General features: G+C 41.6%; 1 protein-coding gene and 1 long non-coding RNA gene across 2 annotated transcripts in view; one reads left to right on the top strand and one right to left on the bottom strand.

Moving 5' to 3' along the window:
* The window catches only part of LOC104965444 (poly(A)-specific ribonuclease PARN), a 14,617-nt gene extending 5,500 nt beyond the window's left edge, over positions 1–9,117 (top strand). The window contains exons 16-17 of the mRNA XM_010794400.1: positions 8,340–8,395; positions 9,080–9,117. Of these exons, the coding sequence (XP_010792702.1) occupies positions 8,340–8,395; positions 9,080–9,117 (94 nt within the window). The remainder of the gene's footprint in view (positions 1–8,339; positions 8,396–9,079) is intronic.
* Positions 9,118–10,876: 1,759 nt separating this feature from the next.
* Positions 10,877–11,885, bottom strand: LOC104965034 (uncharacterized). Its single transcript, XR_800499.1, has 3 exons — positions 11,812–11,885; positions 11,324–11,443; positions 10,877–10,977 (listed from the first exon to the last, which is right to left on the bottom strand). It is a non-coding gene; the product is annotated as an uncharacterized lncRNA (long non-coding RNA).
* Positions 11,886–12,280: the final 395 nt, after the last annotated feature.

The following is a 12,280-nucleotide window of genomic DNA, read 5'->3' as shown; positions in this document are numbered from 1 at the left end:
TTGACTGACGTGGAGGTAGGTGCTTGAGGCTTCGAGGGTATACGTTTAAACGTACTTATGCTCTGGGTGTCACAGGCCAGATAATGTCTTGTTATTCCTCCTGTGGAGGGTCGATGCTCCACCTCTGGTAGATGCCTGACCACATTCTCGTGTATGAACCGGATTGTGGCGCAGGTTTTGATTCCTGAGTACAACGCTAAAGGGTCCTCCTGTTTTCCCTCAAGGTAGAGAGGGGAGGTTGTTAGGTACCTCTATCGTCACCTTCTCGCACCTTCTGGATCCAAGGAACTCAGTTGTAGAGGTGTTTCCTTGCTTGTACCTGGGGAGTTTGTGGAGTTTGAGCACCACTTTTTCCAGTGTCGGGTCTTGACAAAAAGGTCTCTTTGACTCTGTCCGGTCCGAAGGTGTTTTTACGACCATTTGAGATCAGGGGCCAGCTGGTAACTTATCGTGGGACTTGGGACGTTATTGACACACCATGGGTCGATGTGTCCGGCGTCTCGCTCCTGACGGTCCTGCCCACCACTTCCGCGAGTTCGCGAGCAACCCTGACTCGACGGGTCGGAACTGTCTGTAGCTGTCCTAGCTACGTCTTCTTTTCGTACGTCATAGTCTCTGTAGTGTGTGTGCCGGTGAGTGACAAGCTTGGCGAACGGCAGACCGCTGCAAGTCCAGGTTATTTTAGTGCGTGGTTTGTCTAGTCGAAGAAAGGGTCTCGGACACGGGGTAGTGTGGGTGAGGGACAGGTTGGTGTTTTGATTTGATATCGAAACTGCGTGTGAAGAACATGGGACTAAGTACACAACCTTGTGGGGTTCCTGTGTTTAGTATAAGGGGGGATGGTAGGTGCTTACCGACTCTGACTTGCTGTGGTCTATCAGTCAGGAAGTCCATGACCCACGAGCAAAGTGAAGAGCCAAAGCTGACCAGTTTGTGGGGCATGACGGTGTTGAATGCGGAGCTGAAATCCACAAATAGCATCCTCACATAACTGCCTGGTAGTTCCAGATGTGTCAGAGAGGTGTGGAGGGTTTGGCCTGTAGGCAAACTGATGCTTGTCAAGGTCAGGTGGGATGATTGTTCTGATATGGGAAAGCACCAGTTTCTCAAAAAACTTCATGACTATTGATGTAAGCGCGACTGGGCGATAGTCATTTCGGCACTTCACAGATGGCTTTTTAGGCACTGGAATGATGGTTGAGGATTTGAGGCATGTTGGAACAGTAGCTTGTTGTAATGAGAGGTTGAATAATCAGTAAAGACCTCTGTCAGCTGGTCCGCACATGCCTTCTGTACCCGGCCGTGCACTCCGTCTGGGCCTGCAGCTTTGCTAGGTCTGATTTTCCTCAGAGTGGTCCTCATCTGATGGTGCTGTAGAACCAGCGTTGTCTCCTCAGCAGGTGGGTGAGTGGAGCAGATTCCCCTCCCAGGGTGTCAAAGCGGGCGAAAAACTGGTTTTCTGCTCACTGATATCACAGAGAGTCGCAAGTAGCTATTGCCTAAGGTCCCAGGATGTGTTTTTATTACACGTACCAAGTGCTAGGACTGTTTTAGGCACTAAAGCTTTTATGTGCGCAGCCCCTCTAGCTTGGAACACTTTGAAAATGAGCATTTTGGTTCCCCTGCATCATTTTAAAGCACAACTGGATGAAATGATATTTGACACTCCTGGTACCTGCCATTGTGAATAAGTTTGTAAATTGTACCCCTGTCATTATGTTTTATGACGTTCTTTTTGTTTTCTGTTGTATTTCTGTTACATGTGTAACCAATGTGCGGCAGGTCTACCTTGTAAAAGAGATTCTCAATGGGATTTTTACCTGATAAAGAGAGGCTACAAACAAACAAACAAAGCTGGAGGCTTCAACGTCTGTTACACGCACTGTCATCTCCAAAGGCTGATCCAAACCCTGAATGAGTTTCTAAAAACACATCCTTTAAATTTGTTGATACTCTTTTCACCATCAGACAATTGTGAACTGTTCTGCAGAGTGAGACAGAGGGATGAGGCTCAGGGGATCCACGGTATCAGAAAATCAATTTCTCTAAGGGCTTCTAATCTTTGTTGAACAGTGAAATGTGTTATTTTGGAAATCATTTAATTTTTAAAACACACACAATGTAGAGGTATTTTTGCCTTTTTAAACATTTAGGATATGAACACATGAAGCATCAGCAAGGCAGCCACATCTATTAACAAGGCAAGTGAAAGTGATTGGCCAAACGCATTACAAGCACAGGGAAAACAAAAGTTAAAGCAAAAGTAGCCATATAAACAGACTGAAGGCAGATGTAGCCTACAATAAAGGAATTCAAGTTAAAGGTAGGGTAGGTAAGAAAGAATAGAGAAACCAGCTCGAGTAAGCTAGAATTTGAAAGTACACAGCCGGAAAAAATTTGCCCCTTCCTTCAGAGCTTCAGACTTCCTTACAGAGCCCCTCCTCCAACACACACAAACGCGCACATGACCAATGAGGGAGCACGAGATAAGTTTGTGCAACAAGGCTGACAGGCAGGTAGGCCATCCAGTTATTTTAGCTGGGCCGGCTTAGATGATTGGTCGTGCTTTTTACAGCGCTCCGGCTTCCACAGATGAATTTTTTTTAATGTATTTATTGTCAAAGCATTTAATATATTCATTGCCATCGGGATGTTAAGAGCATTCCATGGAATATAACAAAAAGTGTTTCTGAAGAGAATTACCTTTCCTTATTATGCTCATTTTCAGGTTCATATTTGTATTATTGCACCCTCTGTCTGAAACCAGAGCCCAGTCTGCTCTGATTGGTTAGCTGGCCGGCTCTGTGGTGATTGGTCAACCTTTAGAGATGTCCCGCCCCTTAGCCTATGCGTACACTGTGTTGGAGCGCTAGCCAATAGAAGCGTAAGTGTAACATAGTGATGTGATTCCTTTAATGAAAAACAATTTCAATTTAAGTATCAATCATAAATATATTTTGTGCATGATTTTTAAAGTTTTTTTTAACTATGACGTTTCAGCGGTCTGATGAGACAAATGCGGTTATCCTCAAGAGTTAAATTACTTATAAGCCCAACATTTCTTATTTGTGTCTTTATATGACCTGCAGCCCAGCAAGGAAACATCTCTACACAGAACGAGGCCTCTATCCCCTATCCCTTACATCAAATTCACTTTAGTAAAGGATGCTTTTGCAGCAGCAATGATTACTGCAACCCAAACACTATTCCATTGCAGATGGGCTTGTCAGTATTGTTTTAGCACAGATTTCAAAGGAAGTGAATGTTGCCTTTAATGGACAGCGACAGTGAAATGAAGAGAGGAAATGAAAGGAGAGAGATGAGAAATGTGAAGAAAGAAACTGAACTGATGTTATCAAACACTCTTTGGCATTTCAGAATTAAGGTCAGAGTTGTATAATAATGTGTACATACAGTATGTCAGGTAATGTGATGTTTTACAGCTGCAAATATGCACCCACCTACTTACAGCCAGATTAACCCACCATGGCCTCGAGGTAATACTGAGCTGCGTGTGTGTGTGTGTGTGTGTGTGTGTGTGTGTGTGTGTGTGTGTGTGTGTGTGTGTGTGTGTGTGTGTGTGTGTGTGTGTGTGCGCAGTGTGTGTGCAGAGTGTGTACACACCTACCACCAGTGTCAGTCTGGTTCAGTGCACAGAGCAGGCTTCACATGATACCCAGCCCATCCTGATATGGTGGGATATTACAGTAAATTACGTTTTTCTTAAATTGTTGTCATACTATTGAACAGAAATACATTTGTAGGAATGTGTTACATGAATTATAAGATCCAAATAAATTCACATCGATTTCAAGTCCTTCTTGATATAGGGGATTTAAGATATTAAAAAAATATATAAAATATATGAACAGTTGGCTTATATCTCAGGATGCCATTCATATCTGTGAAAGAAAACCCACTGAAGAAAACTGGAAACAATTTGTTCAGAATTGCTTGTTTTACACACACTTCTTTGTAATTCACTATTGGATTAATGGTAGAGTGTATCAGGTGCTTCTCTTGTTGTAAATTGAATATTATATAACATATCCATGAAATATGTCACTTAATGTTAGTCGGGGTCATCATCTTAGAAAACGTGGATATGAAACACTGGTCTACACTAAAATGGTGGTAGTGTTATCCATAGTAATGTTTTTTTTAATAACCTAAACAAATTGGATTTAAAAGCAATACATTAACATTATTAATGAAAACACTTGTTTCATTCACCTGAGTTCAGAAGCAGATTCAAACCTCAGACATCACTTCGACCACTTCCTGCAGCATCCCTGTTGGTTTTATACGCTGTTACACAATCAGGCCGTGCCAAATGCACAGCTTTTAGTATAAAAAGAGATCTTTTTTTAATTTGGATGTCATAGCTGTCATTACACCTGCCAAGGGACTGAGAGTAAGCCAAGGTGGATAATTAGCTGTCGGCTAAAGTGGAACACTTACAGAAATGTCTACTGATGTGCACTATCCCTGTAACTTCAACTGTATGAATACATGTCTGTCCTAGTTTCTCAATGTTAGGCCTATAGCTGCACAGTTTCTTCAACATCTCTCTGTTGTAAAGGTTGTTTTGCTGTTCTGTTTATTTCTCATAATATAATATTACATTCATCTTTCTCATCCCAATCACTATCCACTATAATATGCAAATGAAGAGAAAGGTATATTTTTTGTTTTATATTGTACATTTACCATCTGAACTATTTAATATCTTGGTTTGTTTTGTTGCAAGTCTTTATTGACACAAAGGGCACATGGACTATAGACATAAAAAAAAAAAAAAAAACCCATACAAATATAAGAAATATAAACAATAAATAATTGAAAAAAAAACAATATATATACTGTATATATATAGAGATAAATATACATAAATAAATAAATAACAATACTATTGTTACTATACATATGATGGTACACATCGTTGGTATGTTGGAAACATGCAAACGGGAAAAGCACTTGAACTAATCAGAGTTTTTGTTGGTTTCTTTGAGATCAATACATTGTTATTTATAATCCAAGCCAAACATCACCACAGGGGGGCGCTCTACTCCACAACTTCAGATGAGCTGTTATCTTGCTTTTTGACAGTCCCTCCCCACTCCACACACACACGCACGCACACACACACACACACACACACACACACACACACACACACACACACACACACATATATAAACCTGCATCTGGATGCTTGAGCATAAAAGCTCTCTTTGCTCCCTCAATTTTTTTTCTTTTTCATCAAAGTACATCATAGCTCTTACAGTCAAAAGGAGCGCGATGGGGAAGTCACAGACTGGGCCGAGGCGGGAAGTGAAAGAAAGAAGAAGAAAATTCAGTATGAGTGAGGAGGAGGAAGAGGAGGAGGGATGAGTGGTGGGATAGAGAGGAAGCAGGGGTGGAGGGGAGCAGCAATTTAAGGTAAAAGCAGGCTGAGTGGAAACCATTAGCATTTGTCAAGTAAGAAAGCGCTTTCCTGATGGTGTGTGTGTGTGTTTGTGTTTAGTTATCCAAATAGTGGGCAATCAAGCTTTTTTAGAGAAGAGTCCACTTGGGACATGCTTTTAAAAAGGGGGGTGTATGTAAGTGAAAGGAAGTAATCAGGACGGTCAGATGGAGGTCAAAGGTGACGTGAAGCCGGAGGTTTTTGATGCAGCAGGTGTAAAAAAACGAAACTAAGCAACGCAACACACACTGTAACAAATATGTTGTGCAAAAGCATTGAAACTAAAAAGGGATGCACACCCTGTTGGCAGAGTTAGTCTGTTTCAAAGTGTTTTGACAGTATATTTGAAATGACTATAGGTTAGCAGCATTAGCTAGCTAGCTTACAGCAGATCTGCAATAACAAAGAAGGAATCATGTGATCACATTGTTGGAATAAGATGAGAGAACTTTTTAGGTAATTTCCCAGAATTATTTATTAGCAAACTTTATAATCCCTGAAAGTCAACAAGCGCTTTAATCCCAGCTGTGTGCGTCACTTTTTAGTGTCCCCTGTTTTCTGTTGTGTTTTGAGCTTCTTGCAGCGTTTTCATATATATTTGTTTCGTTTATGCTGTGCTTTTAGTAAACGCTGTGCATATGTTGACAAGTTGGTGAAGATTTTTCCTCGTTTGCATGAGTTTTGGCACATTTGACTTTTCATATTTACATAGTTTTGGAATATGCAGTCCGTTTCTCCTAATGGAAATGTTTAGCGACGTTGAAGCACTTTTGCACGGGTCGGCCATTTTAATTTAATATGTAAGTCTCCTCCTTTTCCCTTTTGCCTTTTATCTGCACTGCATCTTTGCTGCTTGTAACATCGCGTATTTCCCCGCTGCAAGACGAACAAAGGTTTTCTAATTACTGATAAACAAGAAATAATAGAAAAAGGACATTGGACACTTAAAACTAAAGGAGCACAGGTTAAAGACAGAGAGACTCTGGTTGTGATGTCACAGTTAGTGGTTCAATATATGTTTTGTAGACATAAAAGTGTCCACACGCACGCACGCACGCACACACACACACACACACACACACACACACACACACACACACACACACACACACACAGAGGAGCCCACATTTTGGTAACCTGCTCAGACAGTCGTGTTATTGCTCTCCTAATCATGCGTGAGATTAGGTGGCAGCACACAAGGAAAAACCTGCTGTTGACACTTCCTATTTCATTTCACACACACACACACACACACACACACACACACACACACACACACACACACACACACACACACACACACACACACACACTGTTTTAGTTGGTCCTCAAGTGAATAGAAACTGATTTGCTTTCAGGACAAACAGAGGAAAGAATAAGTGGTGTATCTCTCTGTAATTGTAGGGTGGGGATCGAAGAGAAACAGAGACATGACTGAGACAGGGATAAAAGTTTGGAGAGTGTAACAGGTCAGTAAGAACAAAGAATGAAGTGATGGCAGTTTAGGGAGAGGAGCTTTACGGGCTGAGTCTGCCTCTCTCTGGTCTGGTTCTTTGTTGAAAGCGAGCTTGTGGGAGGATGAGGGGTTTGACTGGGATAAAAGGAAGAGCTGAAGTGACTCTCAGCTGCAGAGACAGGAGGGAGGAAGTCTCTCTCTCAGAGGTAAGGCTCATGGAATCTGTGCCAGCCCTTTTTCATCACTATTGTACAGAAATGGCTTAATTTATGACATTATCCCTTTCACGCATAGAAGTCACTACAGTGGACAGCTATTAAAAATGTGCTTTTCATTTTTGCATAGTTGCACCATCAGCCACTACATAGGACCCTAATGCATCATCCCATACACTCAGGGTCGGCTCCAGAACAAATCGAATGGGGGGGCAATCATTTACCACGGGGGGGCACACACATGCTGTAAAGTCTCTTGTCTCTCACACACACAGCACTGCACGCTTCATTAAGCCAAGTCACTCACACACACACACACACACACACACACACACACACACACACACACGAAAGTGTGCTATGTAGCACCCTCTGTTGTTGTTACCTATTTCCGCCAGCGGGTCATATTGACCCCACCCCTTTTCACATAAACATGACGTGTTGCTATAGCAACGCCTTTTGTCTACTGCGGTTCCCACTACTGACTGTAGTGAATGAGTGTGCTCCCGCTCACCGGAGACTGCTCGCGCTGCGCTCCGCAGCAAACAGCTGTGGGGCGATTTGAAGTACGTTATGCTGGCAGGGGTGTCAAAAATAGTGCTTCCGGGCCAGCGGGCCATTTATAATGTCGAGCCCTGTTCATATGAACAGCTGAGACTCCTCAGATCAGGTCAGAGGGCCTGGCGATCCACTAGCAAAACAAACATCCAGTAGGCTATTAACCTAACTGTTTTTACTAACAGTAACCAACTAATAATTTTCATAAAGTGCATATTTATTCCAAACTCACAATATATATATCCTTCCAGTAATAAAACGTAATGCACAATGCAATGGTACACAGTATCCAAAGTCTTTAGGCACTGGTTAGAGGCATTCATGTAAAGCAGATCGCCAGGTAAAAACGTTACAGAGATCAAATGTTTCCTTGTCTGAAAGGAGAAACCTAATTTTAAAACAACATTTTCAGTGTGTGACTTGAAAGATAAGTTCTGATCAATAATAAAACCTAGATATTTGTATGTAGTGACCCTTTCAATGTCAATGTCAGTCCCTTGAACAGTACAAATGTTGGGGAGAAAATCAGTTAACTTTTTGCCATTTGAAAATATAATGAGTTTGGATTTGTCTGCATTTAATACTAACTTGAGTTGAGATAAATTAGATGGAATAACATCAAAGGCAGACTGGAGGACAAGAGGATGAACAACATAAACTACCACAGTATCATCTGCATAAAAACTGGAAAGCACCTTGGTGATAACATTATTACAGAGATTATTTACATATATGGTGAAATTATTGGCTCGGGTTCCATCTACTTTCAGTGTGTAAAAGGAGTTTCTTGCCATATTTCTCCACGATAAGCGTCAGGTCACCACAATTGCTGGTGTACCTTACTGGTTCATTTTTTGCATTTCGTGACAAGTGTAAGCTGGCGTTTCCGAGGGATTGATTTCACTACATCAGCAGATTTGGAGGGTCTTTTTTTATCGTATGAGTTTCCAGCAGGGAGAGGAAAAGGCCAGTGCCCCCCTTCTGACATGTTTATAAAAGCCTCTATCTTCGCACTCGTAAAGGCAGCCTGGTTTTCCACACGAAATCAATAAGAGGAGGAGATATAATACTGTTTTTTTCGTATTGGTCCTGCGTTAACTAAGTGTAGGAAATCTCCTTTCCAGTGCTGGCACGCCTCTCTCGGCTCCTTCCCACATTGCATAGCAGAGAGAGAATGCTCCTATTGAACTTTGCATGTTTCATGAATCCCATTGGTCTCCTTCTTTCCACCCGCATTTTCCAGTCATCCGGAAGCCGCACAGACATAAATGCATGCCATTCTCCGCGGGTTTTGCTCGGACTGCCGCCAGCAGAAACACACAATGTAGCATTCGGCGCTTGACACTCGGTATTTCAAGCCCAATCTCGGCCTTGTGCATCAAGCCAAGTCCGAGACAAACCGAACGCCTCCTGCCAAGTGAAGGATGCTGTAAGGGTATCCTGTTTTAGAGCAAGATTTGTTTGGGCTGATCAGTTCCAGTATGTATGGTTGTTTGAATTCCCGCGCTAACAGTGTGCTGCAGCAGGTGGATGGGCTTGGCTAGCAGGTTGGTGGTCGAAGAGCACGGCGCTCCAGCTCTTCAGAGGGTGGTGCGCCCGCCGGGTGTTGCATATACAATTCGAGCTCATGACAACTGGCGCATTCTATTATTTTCGTCATAGGATCCGGCGCGTGTACATCGAGGACCCATCTGTTGACCTTACCAGGAAAGAGAACCATCCGTTTGTCGTTTACGCTTCATCTTTTGCTATAATATCTGCCTTCCTAAGATCACTTCGTCTGCACATTCAGTAGCTAAACTCGATATGAGGTTGTGGGTGAGAGCCGATATCGTGACGCTTCAGGGAGGTATTCGAACATTACAAAGTAGTGACTGTTGTGGACTGCCCCTGTTCAACAACATTGCAAATTCAATACATCATTTAAATTAATATACTTTGTTTCCGACTTTCATTCTCGTGCATCGTTCTTCAATGTGATGTATAGTAGCTTGATAGCTTGTCCATACGTTCAGACGCCTAAAAGTAAACACAAGTTGTGCTTATTCACAGCGCCGAACGCTCATGCCCGAGATGACTGGATCAGTCTGACAACTTGTGATCAGCTCCGATTAAATTGTGATATCAATTCTGTGCTATGACCCCCTCCCACAGGGACACGTTTATTTTATGAAATACCGTGTATCCCCTCTCATCACAACAAGACTCTACATTGGTGCAGGAAAAACAAATTACAATAACATAGAATACATATGATGCAGGATGGGTTTAAGTCTCATCTTATCTTAGCCATCCGCCATAAATACGCTTTCCGATTCGGATATCTATATGGCGCTGATCTTAGCTACTCACTAGTGGCAGGAAAACCGTTAGGACAGTCATAACGCGACTGGGTTGTACGTCTTTCTAGTTGCCGTTTTTTCAATAGTCTTATATTTCAACAGCTTTTACGACAAACCTGTGACTTTTTCCCTGACATGAAATGATTTTTTAAGATTGACAAACATCATATGTGTGAATCGTCATGCACATTCAAATGGGATCCGAAGATAAAGTTTTCTCTCTTCATTGCCTTCAATGTGTTGAATTATCGAATTGTATGATATCGCGCCATTATGTTTAGATTTTATCACTCTTATACTAATCACTTCCCTCTCCTCCCGTGATAAACATGGACAGTGCGCAATAACACGTGCTCACTCTCCGGTTTGGAGCACAAGCCGACGGTGGTATGTGTGTCAGTTCCGTATTTACTGTCCTCTGTCACGTAAACTATGGCTCACGGTAAATTCTTGCACTAAAAATCATGGCATCGTTCACACAGTGCATANGAACTACCTGGATTTCTGCATAAATTGGTCATAAAATGTGTTCTGATCTTCATCTAAGTCACAATAATAGACAAACACAGTCTGCTTAAGCTAAAACCACACAAGTGGTTTTAGCTTAAGCAGACTGTGTTTGTCTATTATTGTGACTTAGATGAAGATCAGAACACATTTTATGACCAATTTATGCAGAAATCCAGGTAGTTCCAAAGGGTTCACATACTTTTTCCTGCAATTGTACAATATATATCCACTGAGATTTCACCTTTTTTATGCCTCCCATAATTTCAGGATCTCACACATCTTTCTTGTAATAAATATAAAAGTAGCAGGACAATCATGGATACTCAAATTGACGATGAGAGAGAAAAACTTCTTTCTGTTTCTGTCACCAACCTGCTGCCTCTCAGTGTGTCGAGAGTCATCGTCTGGGCAACACAGGAACTCCAGCACCTGCAGACACAGAGTCAAGATGAGGAGGAATAATACAACAGTGGAGGAGTCTGGTGAAACTTGTGAGGGAGGGCATGCATTGAATTAGGGGGTCCTTGATACTAACAGTCCTTTATGCAAGCCTTAAAATCATAAGGTGGATTAAAAGCCCCTCCTGTAGATAGAGTTGTCAAGGTGGGGGTAGTAACATTAAAGTACATGCAAGCAGTAAGGGAAAGCTTTTGCCCCCACTATCTAAACATTACTGCATTGTTTCTAAATTCATTTAAAAAGTAAACTGCCTCTCTGAGTGAAACCATTAGGGTCATATGATCAATGATCAAAGACTCAGGCTCTGATTGGTTACCTGATCAAAGAGCTTCCTGTTCACAAACAGTGTGTTGTCTGGCTTGGCCAACTGACGAGCCAAAAAGGTGAAGAGCCCGCCCACCTGGGAGGGAGTGAAGTCTGGGTTGTCCACCATCACCTAGGTAACCAGAGAGACAGAGACGATGATCAAACCAAAGAGAAAGATAGAGAGAAAAGACAGGGACAATAAAAACATGAATATGATATTAATAAAAGCCCTCTTAAACCCAACTAAGTGAGTCCTAGTGTGTTGTAGGATATGTTATATAAATACAAATGTAGTAATCTAGCTACATAAAAGGACCATGTGACTGTGTTTTCTGTTCAGCCCTGTTCAATTGTGGAATTTCTGTGACAGAGAGTAACAACCAAGAGAAGGTCAGTGAATGCGGATGGATCTGTCAGATTACTGACAGAACCTCTCTTTACTATCAACAATCAGATCAAAGATACACACAGAACATGAATTATCTTTATATATTTTACCTGGAGTAGGATGTCCACTATCCTCTGCTGGTACTCGAGGGCCTGCTTATCATTCTTAAAGTCTTCAAATGTCTAAAATGAAGCAGGAAAACAAACTTAAATAATTAAAAGAGCAAATCTTAATTGTTTTTAATGTAACAGTTCAATTTTCTAAGAAAAAAAACACATCTGGACTGATTGCAGTTTCCTTTTTATACAAACAATTCAAGATATAGGAAAATGATAGTTGGATACCAGAGATACTGTGTGTGACAGTGAATCACACACTAACCATGGTGGACCCCCCCTCCCCTCTTGGAGCTCCCCAATCACTCAAAGCTGATCTAATGAAAACCGTAGTGGATTATTCTCTGGATAATGTGACTGTTAACAAAAAACAGTCCTAACATAGTCAATTACTTTTTGTTAATTAAAATCATTACTAATCTATTCCAAAAATATATATTTATTGCAAGAATTATTTTTAACA

This window comes from Notothenia coriiceps, unplaced genomic scaffold, assembly GCF_000735185.1.
Source record: "Notothenia coriiceps isolate Sejong01 unplaced genomic scaffold, NC01 NC01_scaffold00037244, whole genome shotgun sequence".
Taxonomy (NCBI): Eukaryota; Metazoa; Chordata; class Actinopteri; order Perciformes; family Nototheniidae; genus Notothenia; species Notothenia coriiceps.
The sequence above is the reverse complement of the archived record's forward strand: the minus strand, read 5'-3'. Positions and strand labels throughout refer to the sequence as shown.